Source organism: Saimiri boliviensis, chromosome 2, assembly GCF_048565385.1.
Source record: "Saimiri boliviensis isolate mSaiBol1 chromosome 2, mSaiBol1.pri, whole genome shotgun sequence".
NCBI lineage: Eukaryota > Metazoa > Chordata > Mammalia > Primates > Cebidae > Saimiri > Saimiri boliviensis.
This window is the reverse complement of record NC_133450.1, coordinates 229,690,993-229,710,247: the sequence shown is the minus strand read 5'-3', so window position 1 is coordinate 229,710,247 and position 19,255 is coordinate 229,690,993. Positions and strand designations below refer to the sequence as shown.

Sequence of the window (19,255 nt, the reverse complement as noted above, 5' to 3'; positions counted from 1 at the left end):
GAATTGATATCAACTGTCATCTACACCTACAACTTTTATAGGTACAAGAATATTGCTTTTTTTAGGGATTTATTTGTATCTGAAAAATAAATGATAAGGAGTGTATTAATTGGCAGACCATTTTTATGGTTTTATGTGATAACATTTAACTTTTGGTAAACCTTACATTGCTTATTGAGAAACCATTTTTTTTTTTAAAGATAGGGAAATTGAGGTAAAATACTCTTTTTTCTTTAGTAGACAAAATTCAAAATGGGCATTTTGAATTGATGTGGTTCATAGGAATTTATTTTACTACTTCATTGGCTTAGATTTGATTCTTTTTTTTTTTGACAGTTACCTTTTATTTGTTTTTTATTGATTAGAGTCTCTTATACAGAAGAAGTATCTATAAAGTAATGTTCAAGTATTCATATTGGAGCCTTGATTTTAATACTGTAATATTTCAACATTAGCATATAAAGCAGTGGATTACAAGAAGTACTAATAAGCTCTTGTTAAAATGCAGTAAGACTGTATTTTAACATTCTACAAGTAATGTTACTTGTAGAATTCATATGAATTCTACATTCTTTTTTTAAAATTTTTTTGTTTTTCAATTTTTTGGTTTAAATAGTTTAAATTTACATGAATTCTAGAAGTAACATTAACCACAAAGTGTTAATGTATTTTTTTCCCTCTAGTGTGATGCTGAAAATTGTTTGCATTATAGTGAAAGGGAATAGACATTTTAGGAATTGTGTTTTAGTTTAGTTTCCTTTGTGACTTAGAATACTTGTATTGTTGAGATGTTAAGCTTGTTGAGTCCTAGTTCCAAAGTACCAGCCTTTTAATTTTATTAATATAGTTATACATTCTTTTATGTAATTTCATTGAGATGTAGCCAGAAGATAGCAAACTTTGTAATTGTATGCATAATATTTCTTTATTTCAAGGGTTTACAGATTGGTACCCGAGAATTGGAAGAGATGGGAGCGAAATTTTGTGTTGGTCTTTTACGTTTGAAAAGACTGACATCTCCACTAGAGTACAATCTGCCTTCCAGCCTGCTTGACTTTGAAAATGATTTAATTGAATCAAGCTGCAAAGTAACTAGGTAGGACAAACTTGTTTATTCTTTTATTACATTGTAGTGTAGTATTAGACTTCATTAAAATAGCTTATCATAGAAAGAACACGGAAATTTTGATAGGCAAGACCATGTTTAGAATTATTATAATTACGTTAATACATTTAATATTTGTTCCAAATTATTGTATTGCTGATTCTTTTAATGTTAATATTTGCATGAGATTTTAGTAAAAATGTATTTCAAATATTTTTAGTGGTTGTAATGGTTTACTTTTAGCTCCAAAATGAACAGTGTGAGAAATATCGTACTTAGCTATTATCTAAGTTAAGAGGGCTTAGACAGCTGAGTGGGGTGGATCACCTTAGTTCAGGAGTTCGAGAACAGCCTGGCCAACATAGTGAAAGCCCATCCTCCTAAAAATGCAAGAATTAGCTGGGCATTGTACAGGGCACTTATAATCCTAGCTACTCGGGAGACTGAGGCAGAAGAAACGCTTGAACCTGGGAGGTGGAGGTTGCAGTGAGCCGAGATTTTGCCATTGCACTTCAGCCTGGGCAACAGAGGGAGACTCTATCTCAACAACAACCAAAAAAAAAGGGCTCAGAGTCAGGAATATTCCAAAAGATTTTGTTGATGTCTACACAACTGATGGTTGTTCAGTGTTCTTGTTATATAGATTAGAAACAGCTAATTTAGCATTCCTCTGAAAATGTAACTTCATTTGCCAAATATACTTCTAAATAGGTGGTCTTTTTCTCCTAAAATTTATTATATACAAATTTGATAACTTAGAGGATCAGAGAATAATTTAGAATCAGAATTCTTAATTATAATGCCAGAGATTAGCATTTTATAGTTTTTTGTATATGGGTAAGAATAGTCTCATTTTATAGAACCTTCATGATTTTTGTTGTTAGGCATTAATGTGTCACCAAATTTTTTAGTTTATTGCTATATACTGTTGTATATATCAGTATAGCGGTTTTAGGTGTGGCAAACATTACTTGGAACTCCATTCTTCATAAACGTGGTAATAATCACCTGCATTTCTACCCTTCAAAGCAATCAAGAATGGAAATGAATAGAAAGATTGTGAAATCTCACTGATATTTAGGCCTCCTTTTCAGTTTTAATTCATGTATTCTTAGCATGTCATCAACAGACACATTACTCTTGCTTTAGATATACTGAAATATCGTTTATACTTACTGGTGGTTATGATTAGACCCTTCACTGATCTCACTCTTTTAAAAGAAGTATATATATATATATGGAGATATATCTCCATATATATATATATATACTGAAAAGCACATATTTTAAAGAAATCGCATATACTGCTATATCACAAATGTTTTTAACATTTTAATAATTTATTTCCATATAATTGATTTTCTTTGTAGTCACATTTATTTTGTTTTATATATTTAAAAGTATTATGAGGAGTTCATAGGCCTCATCAGACTCTTTAAGGGGACTGTGGCACAGAAAAGGTTAAGAACTCCTCATCCTTATCATTGCATAAATGTAAAAATACAAACCAAGCCACCTGCAGTGCTCACGCCTATAATCTCAGCACTTTGGGAAGTGGGCGGATCATTTGAGGTCAGGTCAAGAGTTCCAGACCAGCCTGGCCAACATGGTGAAACGCTGTCTCTACGAAAAATACAAAAATTAGCCGGACAAGGTGGTGTTTGCTTGTAGTCCCAGCTACTCAGGAGGCTGAGGCAGGTGAATGGCTTGAACTCAGGAGGTGGAGGTTGCAGTGAGCCAAGATCATGCCACTGTACTCCAGCCTGGGGAACAGAGGGAAACTGTGCCTTAAAAAAAAAGTAATAATAGCCAATTACAAATTCATTTTCTTTTGAAATTTTACTGTAGTTCTTTCTCCTGTTTGTTGATGTAAGCAAACCAGTCACTTCTTCTTCCATGCAGTCATTCTTCTTTGTCTATCTTAACTGAATTTTCTACATAGTTCTGACATTTCCTTGACTTCTGTATCCTGACACTTTTGAGGATTAAAGATCCTCAATCTGAGTCTGTCTGTGTTGCATGATTATATTCAGATTATGCATCTTTGGCAAGACTATCACAGATACTATTTGCTTCTCATTGTATCTTATTGTAGAGCACAGTTTTAATTTGTCTCATTACTCAAGACATTCCCTTTGATGATTTAATTAAGATGATATCTGCCAAACTTCTCCATTATTAAGTTAGATTTTTTCCTCTTTTGTAATCATATTTTTATGGGCATACTTGGAAACTATCAGTATTCTATCATCCAACTTTTAATTTATTCATCCTTTAATTTTTATGTATTAGGCTTATGACTTAATTTTACTTCAATGAGTTTTAATCTATTACTGTCATTGTTTATTTTGATGCTCAGATTTTCCTAATTTGGCCCCTTCAAACTTCTTTATGTTTTTGCATGTCCCCATCATTCTTTGAGGACTTCCTTGCTTTTTGGCAGAACAGGATTTCCCAGGTCGTCATTGCATGTTCTTTATCTCGGGGTTGGAATCAGTCATTTCTTCAATGCTTCCTGATTCCTTTTGGTGGAAAACGGTATTTATGTGTAAGCCTAGGTGCTAGTTGTTACTTATTGCTTTTGTGATGTTACTGCTCCCAAGTTCTCTCAGTGGACAGATATAGAATATATTTAACTATTTATATACATGAATTTATATATATGTACATACATGTGTATACATGCATGCTCAAATGAACACAGATATAACTTGAAAATTTGGAGTTCACAGCAGTGATATGTTCAATTCTGATTGTACACCTAAGGGTTAAGTCTAGTTTTCAAATTTTAAATGTCTAATTCCCTTAACAGTGAGAAACACAGCTGTCATTATCTTGAATATTTTTTCTTATTTGATCAGCCTGCCTGTGTGTAACTAGTCTTCTATCTCACTGCCCTCTCTTGGATGCCTTCCTCACTCTGCTTAGGCTCCAACAATCCAAAGAGAGGGAGCTTTTTAAAAATAAAGTTTTGTAATCTCAGTGCCTGGCATGCAGTAGCTATTCACTGACCAGATATGTTCTATTAATGAGTCATTATGTTTAGGTATTTGTTGCAGATCTATTATGGGTAGAGTGTTGTGCTAGAATCCCAGCAAGAGTAGGCGAAATGGGAAATGAGAGCTCATGTCCTGAGGGGAGCCGATAGGATCATGGAGAAAGCATAGTTTATGTTTGTGAAGTGGTATAATGGTGTTATAAAACAGTGCAGAAATAACAGTTAAAAATTACATAGACATTTGGAGAAAAAGAGTAACTGAGTGAAGGCTGGGTTTATCTGGGAGAGTTTTCCCAAGTCATTAAGTTTTAGGGTAGAGCTTGAAAGATAATAATAGATGAGGTTTGGTAAAGAAATAGCAGCTGGATGTGAAGAAAACAAAGTTAGTAATGGAAAACACAGTAGCCCCCTTATCCTTGGTTTCACTTTACATGGTTTCAGTTACCTGTGGTCAACTGTGGTCCAAAAATATTAAATGGAAAATTCTAGAAATAAAGAATTCATAAGTTTTAAATTGCGTGGTATTCTCAGTGTTGTGGTGATGTCTCCTGCCATCCCACTCCATTCCACCAGTGACATGAGTCATTGTTTTTGTCCAGCATAGCCACACTATAGACACTCTCTGCCCACCCTCTGCACTCCTTAGTCACTTAATAGCTGTCTCAGTTATCAGGTGGAAAAAACCCAGATATGTGTAGTTTGTTACCGTCCATAGTTTCAGGCATGAACAGAGGAGTCTTGGTCTAATCTTCTGCAGGTAATAGGGGACTACTGTAAACTGGAAAGGCTCATCTGGAGCTTAGAAAACTTAAGGCTGGAGAAAACATCAAGGGAGCAGTTATTTGCTAGTGAGTGTAGATTTTGTAGAAGAGGAAATAGTAATTGTATATGTCTTTAAGTATGGAATGATAAATGATCCATCCTATATGAAAAACATATTAATTGAAAACATTTAGAAGCTTGTAGTAGCCTGGTACTGCTATCACGTAAGCAACAGCTAATGTGGTGCTCTGAGGAGAGTGGTGGCTGCAGAGCGACCTGGAGTCGTTTTTTGAGGTGGATACTTCCAGTGTAATATGACACACTACAGTTACTCAGGATGCTGCTTCTTAAATGTAAATTTGTGGTTATTGTTTTGTTTTTCATATAATACGGATTGAGTAAATAAGGGGGATGAGGGAGGTTCTGATTGTGGACTGAAGATAAAACTAGACAGCTTTACAGTTTCTGATCAGGTCATTGGTATATACTTGTTGCTTTTAAGCCTACTTCCCTCACCTAATACAGATTGCCAAAGCTTTTTTCCTTTGTTACTGCTTTTTATTATTTTAATATCTCATTTTATAGTAATTGCTTATTCATTTAGCTATTCTTTTTCTTGCTCTTGGAAACCTTTCAGGAATAAGTGCAAATTCTTGTCATTATTTGCATTATTGGTAATGTGGCATGGGGGATGTTGTACATATTTTTTATCTTTGCCTCCTTTTCTTAGCTGTTGATATTCATCCTTTAGTTGTGCTCTGCATTGGTAATCACTAATAAAAGTCACTTTGCTAATAAGAGCCATAGTTAATTAACACAGGTCACTTGGGTTTATTTGTTGATGGGGAAAAAGGGTGGTGTGATCATAAACTTTCCTTTGAGGATTTTTTTTCTTCATCTTCTTTTGCTTTTTCTCCTCTCCCACTTCTCAACTTACCTGCTTTCTGTGGGTGATACTTGTTCCTGTGACTTCACATTCTGTCTGTATGTTGACAACTCCAAAATACCTGTAATCTCCCAGATCTGTGGATCCATCTTCCAACTTGCTTATGTATGCCTAGACACAAAATTAACTGGTCTAGAACTCAGCTTGTGACTGCTGTTCCCCTACCTCTCTCATAGCAAACCTGCTTATTCTTAGCCACCCTGTCCACCTACATACTCATTCTTCTTATTGGCATTTTCCTCTCTCTCTTACCCTTAACCCAATCCATCAAAAAGAGAACTTTTTGATTTCTCTTCTAAAACATTTCCCAGAGCTTTCATTTCTCCCCATCATCTTTACTGTTACACCAGTCCAGGCTGCCATCACCCCTTGCATGGATGGCTCCAGCAACCTTCTGACTGGTCTTGCTTTGTATACTGCTGGTATCCTCCAGCTTCTTTGCATGCTCTGGTCATTCTCTTGCTAGAAACCGTTAGCTATGTCCCAGGCACGTAATGGAATATATCCATTACTAGAGTCTCTGAGGTCAGCATAAGCCACCTATACTTTCCTTTCCTCTTTCAGCTTGTCCTACTCTCACTCTGTATACTTATCATTCTAACTGCACTGACTATCTTTGAGTTTTTAGAACAGTGCTTCTAAACCAGCTGTGGAAAAGGACCAGTTTCTATTTTCCAACTTTTTCTGGACTGATACTTGAATAAAAATATGATAAGAATGACATACTATGAAAATGGAAGAAAAGATCCCAAAGAATAAAAATATAAGCTCTAATTTCTTATTACTAGATTCACAAGACCTTTAATTTCTGTGTCAAATTGTTGTAAAGGTTTCTGAACCCTTCACTTCAGTCTCTGTACTTTTGTCATGATGGGCCAATAACAAAGAGTTTGTGAACCACACCGGTCAATGGACCACACCTTGAGTAGCCTTATTTTAGAACAGATCAATCTCTTTGTCATCCCAGGGTCTTTGCATTTTTGCTTCCCTCTACCAAAATGTCTATGCTTCCACTTCTTTAAGATTTTATTATTATCCTCAACGTGGTTCAGTTTCAGGACATTGTGTTTAGGAGTAGACTTATTTTTAGTATACCTTGCTTGACACTTAATAGGTACTTTTAATTTGAAGACTCTTGTCTTCAGTTTTGAAGTTCACAACCACTTTCTCTTTGAAAATTGCTTCTTTTATCATTCCCTTTATTTTGTTCTTCTAGAATTCCTGTATTGGAATTTCTCAGTCTGTTCTCCATGCATGTCTCTTAACCGCTTTTTCATGTTTCCTGCTACAGCCTAGGTAAATTCTTCAGTAGCATTTTGTAATTCACCAACTATTCCCAGAATTTGTCTCCTGGGAGATTTTTGTTTTAATGACGAGACGGTCTCACTCTGTCATCCAGTCTGGAATTCAGTGGTGTGATCTCGGCTCACTGCAACCTCTCTCTTCTAGGCTCAAGCGATTCTTCTGCCTCAAACTCCTGAGTAGCTGGGATTACAGACATGGGCCACTACCGCCTGGATAATTTTTGTATTTTTAGTAGAGATGGGGCTTCACTGTGTTGGCCAGCTGTCTTGAAATCCTGACCTCAAATGATTCACCCACTTTGGCCTCTCAGTGTGCTGGGATTACAGGCATGAGCCACCACACCCAGCCCTCCATTTTCTTGTTTATCTTATGGCTATTATTCTTTCCTTCTTTGGAGACCCTAAACACTTTTAAAGCCATTTGTAGATTGCGCTATTGATTTTTATTGTGTTGGTAAATTCATCCACTGTTTCTCCTGATCATATAGTTTGCAGGCTCATTTTGAGTAAGAGTCCCCCCACTCCCAGCCCTTTCAAGTCTCTCCCCTTCACCTCTTAATGATTTTGTGATTACTTCTACCTGGCTCTCTCAGAGCTTCAGCCCAAGCTTATGGTAGCATGATATTAGCATTTCAGACTTCCCATCCTTCAGTGATCGGGGATTTTGCAGGACAAGTCACTGAGTTCATGAAAGTTCTGGCTGTGATTCCTTGTATCTTTCTTTCTGACTTCATAATTGCAATGCTGTAACATCTTTAGCTTTAGGCAGAAGTCTCAGCCTCCTTTCTAAAGTGGGAAGGCTTACTCCAGCTGCTCCATTCACAAGTCTGAATTTAGATCCCTGCCTCTAAGGCACTTTGTCAGTCTCTCCGTTGCCTTGAAGGAACCACTTGCTGCCTGCTTTTGGACCTGGCAGCATACCCATGAACTGACCTCATGATTTTGTTCTTTTTCTGGTCCAAGGAGATATATATCTTATTTCTATATGCATATGTATCTTTTTTGTCTTTCTGTTTTGTATTTGATCTAATTGTTGCTCTGTCTTTGGGGCAGGGATAATAGGAACCTGAAAGTGTGTCCTTTTTTTTTTTTTCGAGACAGAGTCCTGCTCTGTTGCTCAAGCTGGAATGCAGTGGCATGATCATAGTTCACTGCAGCCTTAACCTTCTGGGCTCAAGCAATCCTCCCATCTCAGCCTCCTGAGTAGCTGGGACTACAGGCACATGCCCCCACATCCAGCTAATTTTTTTTTTGTTGTTGTTAAGTAGAGAGGGAGCCTCCCTATGTTGCCCAGGCTGCTTTTGAACTCCTGGGCTCAAGCAGTCTTCCCACCCCAGCCTCCCCAAGTGCTGGGACTACAGGCAACAGTTACTGTGCCTGGCTTCTATACCAACTTTTAAGGGAAGTCTTTCACTCATACTTTGCCTGGCTAACTTCTAGTTAGCCCCAGAGACTGAAAGTGAAATTGAAAGATACCAATATTTACACAGTGTTTAATCATAATAAAAAATATACCCATGTTAATAGAAGCCTAATTACTGCCATATAATCAAAATACTATTTGGATCTAGTTTTTAATGGAGGTGAAATTCACAGAGCATAAAATTAACCATTTTAAAGTGAACAATTCAGTGGCATTTAGTATGTTGACAATGGTGTGCAGCCATCAGTCACCCCACCTTGTTCCAAAACCTTTTTATCACTTTCAAAGGAGACTCTCAAACCAATTAAGCAGTTACTCCTAGACCACAGCAACCACCGATCTGCTTTCTGTCCTGTAGATTTACCTGTTCTGGATATTTCATAGAAATGGAATCGTACAATATGTGACCTTTTTGTGTCAGACTTTATTCACTTAGCATGTTTTTAAGGTTCATCCATATTGTAGCATGTGTCACTACTTAATTCCTTTTTATGTATACAGCATGGACATTAGAAAATTTGATGAGAAATTATTTCTAATGCAACTGATAAATACAACAAGCCAGAGAAAGCCTTTAAAGTACTTAGCATTAGTTATATTTTGTTTTAATACTTTTAAAAAACCTAATTTTGTATGTTTTGATACATTTCTTAATAAGGTATAGGGAATACTGTGAGTCTGTGGACCAGTTACCATCACAGTGTTTCTCAGTTAAAGTCTCTAGACATGTCCCCAGTGTTGTGGGAGAGACTGAGTGGAAGCTATTGGTAAAACAGTACAAAGATATTAGTTGCCATAGACTGTTAACAGTAGAATGAAATGTTAACCTCTGTTATCTGTATTTTCGTTATGTGAAGCTAGTATTTGTTTGTTTATACATATATAGGAACTTTGTCTTTTGAGAAAATTAAAATAATACAGGTAATTCTTGGCTTAATGTTAGCAGTAGTGTCTAATACTTAGCTATGTGGTAAAGTTTACTGGTATTAATGTGCCTTATATTTAATGTATCATTTACCATTTTATTAAGCTAATTAAAAAAATAGATTTCCTTTCTAATAGCTGTGGTACACATAACTTGAGTCTGGTTTGCATTTCTGGAAATCATTTATTGCTACTACATAGAAAAGTCTCGGAGCTGTAAGTACTATTGGGATATTTTCTAGGCAGATCAAGTCATGTAATTGGAGATCATATCATACCTTCTCATCCCTTGGAAATCATAGTTACTTATAACTAAAAGTCCACTATTTATATTTGTGCTTAGTAGATGAAATGCTGTTGTGCCCACAAATACAGAGATTGAAATCATCCAGAAAAATAAGTTTGAGACTGATGTGAACACCTCAGGATCCCAGACCAGAGTTGATTATAACAGAAGCTTTAAGGCTTACCTAAGTAGATGATCCTTATAACTGCGATGCAGATAGGTATCTAATTAGTAATTATTAGTCTGTAAGACTTAGCTATATAGGGATTTTGATGATTGTATATATTTATGGATATTTATATTTTTGGTAGCCTCTTGGGAGAAGTTATTTCTCTCACAGTAAGTGTCTGAGACTTCAAAATAAGAATATAATATCAGCATAAGGAAGAATACATATTTAGTGTTACATTCATCTTATAAAAGAATGTATATTCTTTAATTGCTGATTGTAGCATTTAATTGCTGATTGTAGCATTCCATATAGTCCTGATAAGATCAGGTTTTAAAATCTATTGTTCATATTTTTCACATTGTAATGGTTTTGGGGTCTGTTTGTTCTATTAGGTACTAAGAGAGGTGTTTTCAAGTTTCCCCCATCATTGTGAATGTGTCCACTTCTCCTGTTAGTTCTGTCAATTTTTGCTTTATGCATTATTATAGTAAGTATGTAGAACTTTTGAGTGGTTACGTCCTTCTGGTGGATTGATCCCTTTATCATGAAATGTCTCTTTCTTTGGTAATGCTTCTTGCTTTAAAGTCTGCTTTGTTTTACGTTAGTGTAGCTGCCTTAGCTTTTGTTGGTTAGTTTTTGCATAATACACCTTTTCCATCCTTTTATAGTCCCGGTTTTTCTCTTTGTATTTAAGATAAGAATCTTGTATGTACCATGTAATTGTATTTTATAATCCAGTTAGTCATCTTTGTCTTTTAATTGGAGTATTTGCTCCATTTTCATTTAAGGAATTACGAATACAATTGAGTTTGTAAGTTACTATATTTGTTTTCTATTGATTTCACTTGTTTTATGTTTTTCTCTCACCTTTGAGATTAATTAAAAAATTTTTTGTTATTCTATTTTTGTTTCTCTAAAAGCTTGTTCCATTCTCTTTTACTACTCTTTTACTGGTACTCTAGAGGTGATCACATGGATATTTGGTTTATTAGAGTATAATAAAAATTACTTTTTTTGCCTTTTCACAGACAATGCTAGGATTGTATTTAAAATACATCCTAATGTTTGTATTTTACTCACCGTTTGACATTTTGTGTTATTGTCATATATTTTAATTAAACTCCATATATTTCTTTTTATTAGTAGTATTTCTTAAACTTTTAGGTTCATCAGTACATATGCAGGTTTGTTACATAGGTAAACTCAGGTCACGGGGGGTTGTTGTACAGAGCCTCACCTGGCTTCTAAGACTAGTTTCCAATAGTTATCTCTTTCTGATCCTTTTTCTCCTCCCACCTTCCACACTAAAGTAGACCCTAGGATTTGTTGAAATGAACTCCTTTTTTTTTTTTCTTTCTCTGAGACACAGTCTCACTCTGTTGCCCAGGCTGGAGTGCAATGGCGGGATCTTGGCTCACTGCAACCTCTGCATCCTGGGTTCAAGCCATTCTCCTGCCTCAGCCTCCTGAGTAACTGGGACTATAGGCACGTACCACCATGCCTGGCTAAATTTTTTTGTATTTTTAGTAGAAATGGAGTTTCACCATGTTGGTCAGGCTGGTCTCAAACTCCTGACCTTGTGATCCGCCCACCTCAGCCTCCCAAAGTGCTGGGATTACAGGTGTGAGCCACCTCGCCCAGCCTACTGTCTTATTTTTTACTCCTTTGAAGGTAATGTGCCTTGTCTGGGTGCCCTTATGTTTTTCTGTTTCTGGTTTTTAGCAATTTTGCTCTGAGTGCTGAGAGCTGGTTTTCTTTGTATTTATCCTACTTGGCATTTGTAGCCCCTCTTAAATTTGTGATTTGAGTCTTTCATTGCTTTTGGAAAATTTCCAGTCCTTAGCTCTTCAAATGTTGCATCTGCCACGTTCTTCGTTTCTCCTCAGCAGGTTTAATTTACGTGGAGATTTAAGTTGTCTGTCCTTTTTTGCTTTTGTCCCTTCAGTTTCGACATTTTCTACTTAACTATCTCTGCTTCACTAATTCTCTTTCCATCTCTGTCCAAAAGACAGTTTTAAACCTGTTTTTGAGGTTTTAATTTCATTCATTTATATTTCACTTCTAGGCTTTTCCATTTGATTATCTTTAAATAGATCACAGACAGTGAAATTACTCATTTCATCATCTGTTTGGACATATTAATTACAGTTATTTTAAAGTTCATGCCTGGTAACTCCCATACTGAACTACTTTGGGTCTGTCCCTGTTTCTATTTCTTGATATGTCTGGTAATATTTGTTCAAATGCCGGGTATTGTGTATAAAAACTTGCAGAAGCTCTAGGTTATCTTCCTTCATGGAAGATTCATTTTATCCTCTGATAGGCTTTTAGGGTAGGGCAGATTGCCCCAGTCCAGAGAGCCACTGAGTTGCCTTAAGGTAGGGTTGGAAAATGTGTGAAATCTCTTTTAACTCTTGGTTCACCCCTCCTCGCTTTCTAAGCTGTAGCCCTCCAGAGGTCACAACTGAAGGCCTAGGCTCCTCCTCTCCTCAGCACCACAGGACTACCAGAAATTCCTGCTGCTCACTTGTTTATTTTTTGTTTTGGTTATTTTGCTGCTTTATGCTTTGCTTTTTAGCTTCTTGTACTATGTAATTTAAAACATTGTCAAATGTCTTTAAGGGAAAACTGTCAAGTGTTGAGGTCACATCTTTGCAACTCCCTTCTTTCAGGAACCTTGGCAGCTCTGAACTTCAGTTTTTGCCTCCAATCCTTTGAAATTGCTGACAGCTCTGATGACTTCTCTGCCTCTAGCAGCTGCCCTTGCTTGGCCTGGGTTCCACTGGACTTTGCTCCACGTACCTTTCTTTCCTTGCTGATTTTGCTTTGTATCCTTTCACTGTAATAAGTTGTAACTGAATTTGACTGTGTGCTGAGTCCTGTGAGTCTTCCCAGCAAGTCACTCCCTACAGTGGTCTTGGGACCACAATAAGCAAGTTCATTCTGAATTTCTGTTAAGGTTGGTTATCCCAGAGATTCTCATGTTCTACTGAGAATGATCAGAGACAGATGGTACTGTGATCCTTTTATGGATGTGTGCAGCTGAGGCTCAGAGGGAGAAATTTACTTGAGGCCATCCATCTAGAAATTCCTGTCAGAATCAGGAATTGGATTGAGGTCTAACTCTAAAATTCCCATTCCTTTATTGTATCTTGTATCCCCCAAGTATATAACCAAAATTACTAAAAGATAATGGTTTCAATTTTTGAAATGCGCTTGTATAATTTGGATAATTTAATCATTTAACACTTTCATTATGTGTAAGTAATGTTTTAGATCAATGACAAGATAAGTTGGTGCTTAGTGACATAGTTAATTGCTGCTTCCCAAAGCCAGCTTAGTCATACAACTGCTCCTTGACTTACAGTGGGATTATGTCCCAATAAACCCACCATAAGTTGAAAATACTATAAGTTAAAAACCTATTTCCTACACCTAATTACCAAACATCATAGCTTAGTCTGGCCTACATTAAACATACTCAGAACACTTAAACAGTAGCCTGTAGTTGGGCAAAATCATCTAAGGCAAAGCCTGTTTTATAAATAAACTGTTGGATATCTCCAGTAATTTATTGAGTATTATACTGAAAGTAAAAAAACAGAATGGTTTTGTAGCACTGTCAAGTTAAAAAATTGTAAGTGGAACTATTACAAGTCAGGGACTGTCCATATATATTTTTTAAAACAAAAGTATAAATAAATTAGCATTTTTTTCAAATAGAAAAATATTCTCGTTGGATATTCTATATGCTGGTTCTTTGTGTGTATGCATGTATGTCTATGTGCTGTAGCCATTTAAGCCTGACAAAAATCGTTACTTGCATTTTCTATGGATAACTTTGTTTACTTTGTGATATTTAGGAGATGTTATATTTATCTCTCACAAGATAGGAATCAAATTTTATACATTATATAAATGAAATACCTCTGGTATTTGTACAAATAGAAAGATTTTCTTTCACCCTAAATCTGACATTTCAATACAAGAAAATAAGATACAATTAGCAATTCACAAATTGCTGATAATTTAGACAATGGCGTATTTTTCTGTGCATAATTTTCAAAAAGTTTTCCCCCATGATATTCCAACTCCATGGGCTGTGGTTTGCTTTCATTGTGCCTGTCATAGGTCATGGAGCTGAAGATCTACATTCTGGTGTCTTGGATGGCAAATCAGCTCTTATGGAAAGAGAGAGCCTGTATTTGAGGGAGAGGGTGAATTTTTTAGGTTTAGTTTTATTTTATGCGTAATAGCTTAACATGAGGGTAGCCAGAAAACTTTCTGAATCTGCATAAAGCAAAAAATTTTTTCTGTTCTTTTTAGAGATCATTTGGAATTATAAACCTTTTCTGCATCATAATGACACCATACAGCAGAGAATTTCAATGCATTCATCCTGTGAGAAAGGCTCTTTGGGTGACAGTTTTGATGTTTTTCTTTAAGCAGCATGAACAGGATTTGGTTTTGGGCTAAAATACTGTTTTCTTTAGAATGAAATATTTCTGAATTGCTTTTGGCTTAGTCTATTCAGAGTAGAAGGAGAAACGTTAAGGCAGGTGTACGTAGGGCAGCTGTCAGAGGAGGAAGCAGAACCAGGCAGGAGGAGTAAACTTATGCGAAAGAAATGGGGGAAGCAAGGAAATGGCGGCATTAAAACAAAGTAATCATAACGGGAAATCATTAAGTACTGGTTAGACTTTCTTTTTCTTATGAGTGTAAGAATTTTTGGACTCTTAACTGCTTATGTAAAGCGATTATTTTATAACTATAGGGCAAGTGTCCTTGAAGTCTTTTTTTTAAGTGAAGGTTTTGTGAAATCATAGGAAATAATGTCTGTGAAAGCATTTCCTAAGTTGTAAAGTGCTTAAAACATTTGTTGCAATTATTAATAAAAGCAAAGATGAATTGCTGTGATTGGTCTTGTGCCTCAAAGTTTGTTCACTAAAGTAAAATCAGTGGGATGGGGTGATAGAAAACTTGAGGATTTCATCAACCTCAAGGCTTTTCGTAGTTTAGCAAACATTTATTGAGGTGTCTGCAATGTGTCATGGCCTTCTGGAAGCTGACAGGAGGTACTCAGATGGGGAAGTCACAGTTCTTGATCTTAAAGGTGCTTGTGATTTAGTACTGAGAAGATACGCACACAAATGAGTGGTTTCAATTGCATACAAAAAGTGATCTAATAGAATGTACAGGTACAAAGGGAATATAGAGAAAGGACATATATCCTAAGATGGGCTTTAAGGACAAACATCTGAAGATGAGACTGAGGTGTGTTTTGCAAAAAGAGTATTTAGGGGAAGAAAGATGTGAAGTATACCTGCATTTGTCCTTTATAGAGGTATTCCTTTATAGCGACTGGATACTTATAAATTGAGACTGGGTTATTTATAAAGAAAAGAGGTTTAATTGGCTGATGGTTCTGCAGGCTGTACAGGAAGCATGGTGCCACTGTCTGCTTGGCTTTTGGGAAGCCTCAGGGTGCTTTTACTCATGGTAGAAGGCAGAGCAGGAGCAGACATGCCACATGGCGAGGGGAGAAGTGCTATACTCTTTTAAATAACCAGATCTTGCATGAACACAGTGAGAATGCACTCATTACCATAAGGAGAGGCACGAAGCCATTCATCACCCAAACACCCCACCCCCTGGCCCCACTTCTGACATTGGGTATTACATTTCAACATGAGATTTGGAGGGGACACACATCCAAACCATACCAGTACCTTATGCAAAGGAAACAGTGCTGGCGAAGCCTTGCAATATGAAATGTGAGGCGTGGAGTGGTCAGGATGTTGAGCGGCAGGACTTGCTTGTAGAGAACTTTGGTGAGTGATACCTAGCATACTGGAAGAGGATTGGGCTTGGTGGGGTAACAGTGAGCTCTCCAGATGCTACATTTGAGGTGCATGTGAGACAGTCATGGGACTGTATCTGGCAAGTCCATGCATGTACATAAGTTCAGTAGAGAAATTGGGACCAGAAATTTGGATTTGGAAATAATCAGAATACAGATTAAAACAGATGAACTTGTTCAAAGAGGGCATGCTTATAAGAGCTGTTGGCTAGGAAAGCATTTTTATAAATACAGTGCCTAGGTCTGAGGATTACATAGAGGATGAGGAGCACATGGTCACCATTGAGAAGGGACAGAAAGGAATCAGGCAAACTAGAAGAGAAGGGTGTCAGAATCTTCACCACCGTGAAGTGCGGTGGGGAGAGCTCGTAAAAATGGACTGGAAAATGGTGATTGGAATAGGAGTCTGGTTTTAGTGGAATGTTGGGGATTGTAATTTTTTGTTTTTCTCTTTCCCCATCTCAGTATTTATTCCCCTAGCTCCGTCCAGATCCCCTGATAACTTCTCTCTTTTCTGTCTTCTCTCTCTCTCTCTATATATATATATATAATTCTTTCTCTCTGTGTGTGTGTGTGTATATGTTCACACACACACACACGCACACACTTGTGCATACTTATTTCCCTCGATAACTTCCACCTCTTTGCACACTCAGCTCAGTGCCTGAGCTGGCACTGGTGTGCTCCTCACAAGGGCTTGATGTGCTCCGTATACTTCAACTCTAATGTAGACCTTAAAGAAGCTGTGCCTAGGAACATGATTTTATTAGGACCTGGAGAAGCAAGAGTCAAATGTTAGGGCCAGTGTGGGTTACAGGAGTGGCATCAGAGGAGTGGACCAGTTTCATACTCTTATTCCACACTTTTATCAGAATGGGTGATTTCAGGATGCAAATGGAGTTCTTTTCATAGTCAACATGATCAATGAACCAAGATCAAGAACTGACATATTCCTGAGCATTCCTTGTGAAGATGCTTCCTTTAATTTTCCAGTTACTTGCCTTTTGTCTTAAAAGTGCACCTCAACACCTGACACCAACATTGCTCTAAGATTTCTTACTGTCAAGGAGCTTATTTAGCTCCATCCTGGGCATCCTTCTTGCTCCTAAATCATACTTCTCTCATTCTGTTTCCTCACTGACTTCAGCTTATAGGACTAGGTTTTTTCTGTAAACTCTTTCCTTTTGTTTAAATTGATTAACTCTCTAATATTCAGTTTCCCATGTAGAACTAGATCCTTACTCTGGTCCCAGTGCAGTGGCTGAGCTCCCAGCAACCAGATTCACTTCTGCCAAGTCTGTTTTCAGACTGGGGGAAAGGTGGGCTAGAATTCTGCTGTCCATGGATCTCTTGAACAATGCGTACTTCCCTGACCACCTACCCAACATATGGATTTTGTGTTCTTCCTACCTGTTGGGAGACACTGGCCACTTCTTGTCTGTCTGGAAGCAGCCTCTGTAGTTCTGGGTGGTTTTCCCAGCCCCTGTGCTGGCACAGTGCATAACTTTTTAGTACCTGTCTCTGCCTCACATTTCCATCGTCATTTCTTCTTGTTATGATTGTCTCCAGGAAGAAAGTATGTGGCAGGAGAAGATTTGCCTTTTCTTACTTCCCTCTTTCCCCCTTCTTTGCTTCAGTTAGTTTTCCATTTATTCTCAGAATCACCTGGGACACCTCTGAGAATTTGAAATACAAACTCAGGAAGGAAGAATGAATTACTACATTTCAAAGGAAACATGATAAGTCATTTTAAAAGGTCAAATAAGGTTGAGCACGTTGGCTCATGCCTGTAATCCCAGCACTTTGGGAGGCTGAAGCAGGCGGATCATTTTAGATCAGGAGTTCGAGACCAGCCTGGCCAACATGGTGAAACCTCATCTCTATTAAAAATACAAAAATTAGCCAGGCATGGTGGCAGGGTCCTGTAGTCCCAGCTACTCAGGGGACTGAGGTGGGAGAATCGCTTGAACCTGGAGGCAGAGGTTGCGGTGAGTCGAGATCATGCCACTGTACTCCAGCCTGGGCAACAGAAAGACTCTGTCTCAAAAAAAAAAAAAAAAAAAAAAAAAAAAGCCAAATAATCATTTGCTTTAATCTAACTTGTTTCTCTAAAGACCTAACAGATTCATACTAAATATTTTAGTTGCAAATTAAAAACTGTGAAATTGTTCTTGTGAGTGTTAAGTATGTTGTGAAGTCTCACATAATCCTCCAAGCCACTCAGCTTGATTTATTTGGACTACTCTATCATATTGCAAGCTCTGAACTTCTAAGAGGAAGTTTGCTACATTAGAGCAAGGTGGTTTTGCAATGCATTTTTCTCTTTAATGAACAAGATTAAAGCAATTATAGGAAAAAGGTATTCTTGCCAGATGAGTCTTGCATTCTCTTCTCAGAAAATTACAACCATATAACCTATTAACTTTCCCATCCCACTTTAACTTCCAGATACCTGAACTGAATTTAATACTCAGTTGCAGGAATGCTCTCATTTTAGGTGCCTAGTGACATCTGCTTCTCTTAATTTTAACAGATTCTTGTACCCTTTTTATTGTCTGACTTTAATAGGTTTTAATTGCATCAGTGATAGGAAATCCTTTTTGGAAACAGGTGGGAAATAAACATACAGCTATATGAAATTAAGGTAGATTTGGTCACTACCTTAGAGATTTTGAAATGTTTCTGTAGTGTTTCTTTGATGTTGTGTGTTGTATAGAAATCTCACAAATGGGGAGAAATCAGAATAATGTGATATTTTTCTTTTTTTGTTGTTCTTTTTTTGTTCTTTTCGTTAATGTGATATTTTTCTAGGAAAGAATATGTTACAGAACCTAGTAGAAACATTGTCTCAGTCCCAAACAACCTGCTTCATGAAATATTTAGAAGCACTTAGTGCTTTTAAGCAAATGTCTTATTCTGTGTCCTTAGGGAAAGTAATTAATCTGGGTATGAAGCGTTCACTTGTTTTTCATTTTTATTCTCGACCTACGGAAACTGGGAGGGTGGGTATATGGGCTGTTTTTTTATGGCAGCTGATCACTTTATAGAATTAGAGTGAGTAGTTTTAGTGTCTTACTCAAGAAGCCAATTAAATGCTCGCAGTTTCTTGTAAGGACTATTCAAATCATAGGTTGCCTGCTTTACAGTGACAAGGTAGAATTTAAAAATAAATCTTAGCCTGTAAATTGATGAAATCTTTCAAAGAAATAACCTGAGGAGAGAGTTCATTTTTTAAAGCTATCTAATTTTAGGAAATGTATTGATACTCTTGTAATTAATAATTCACATTTCACTGCTTATTGTCAATACAAGGAACTTTCACCTATTATAAATCTTAACTTGTTCATTTGGATAAGATTTTTAAAGTGAATGCAGCTTATATTATATTGGAATCAAAATTCAGTATGGTGAAATAATCTTGTATTAGGACCTTAAAACCTAACAAAGTCTTGTATGTTCCATGTGTTTTGGCTAC

At 36.8% G+C, this 19,255-nt stretch overlaps 1 protein-coding gene across 6 annotated transcripts in view; it reads left to right on the top strand.

Moving 5' to 3' along the window:
- Window positions 1-19,255, top strand: part of AGTPBP1 (ATP/GTP binding carboxypeptidase 1) — a 175,934-nt gene that overhangs the window by 151,399 nt on the left and 5,280 nt on the right. For 5 of the 6 annotated variants that reach the window (XM_039475080.2, XM_039475079.2, XM_039475078.2 and 2 more), the window contains one exon: window positions 936-1,096. In XM_039475080.2, the coding sequence (XP_039331014.1) occupies window positions 936-1,096 (161 nt within the window). Of the gene's footprint in view, window positions 1-935; window positions 1,097-12,592; window positions 19,252-19,255 lie in introns of those variants that run through there. The other variant, XM_074395489.1, reaches the window with a different exon arrangement.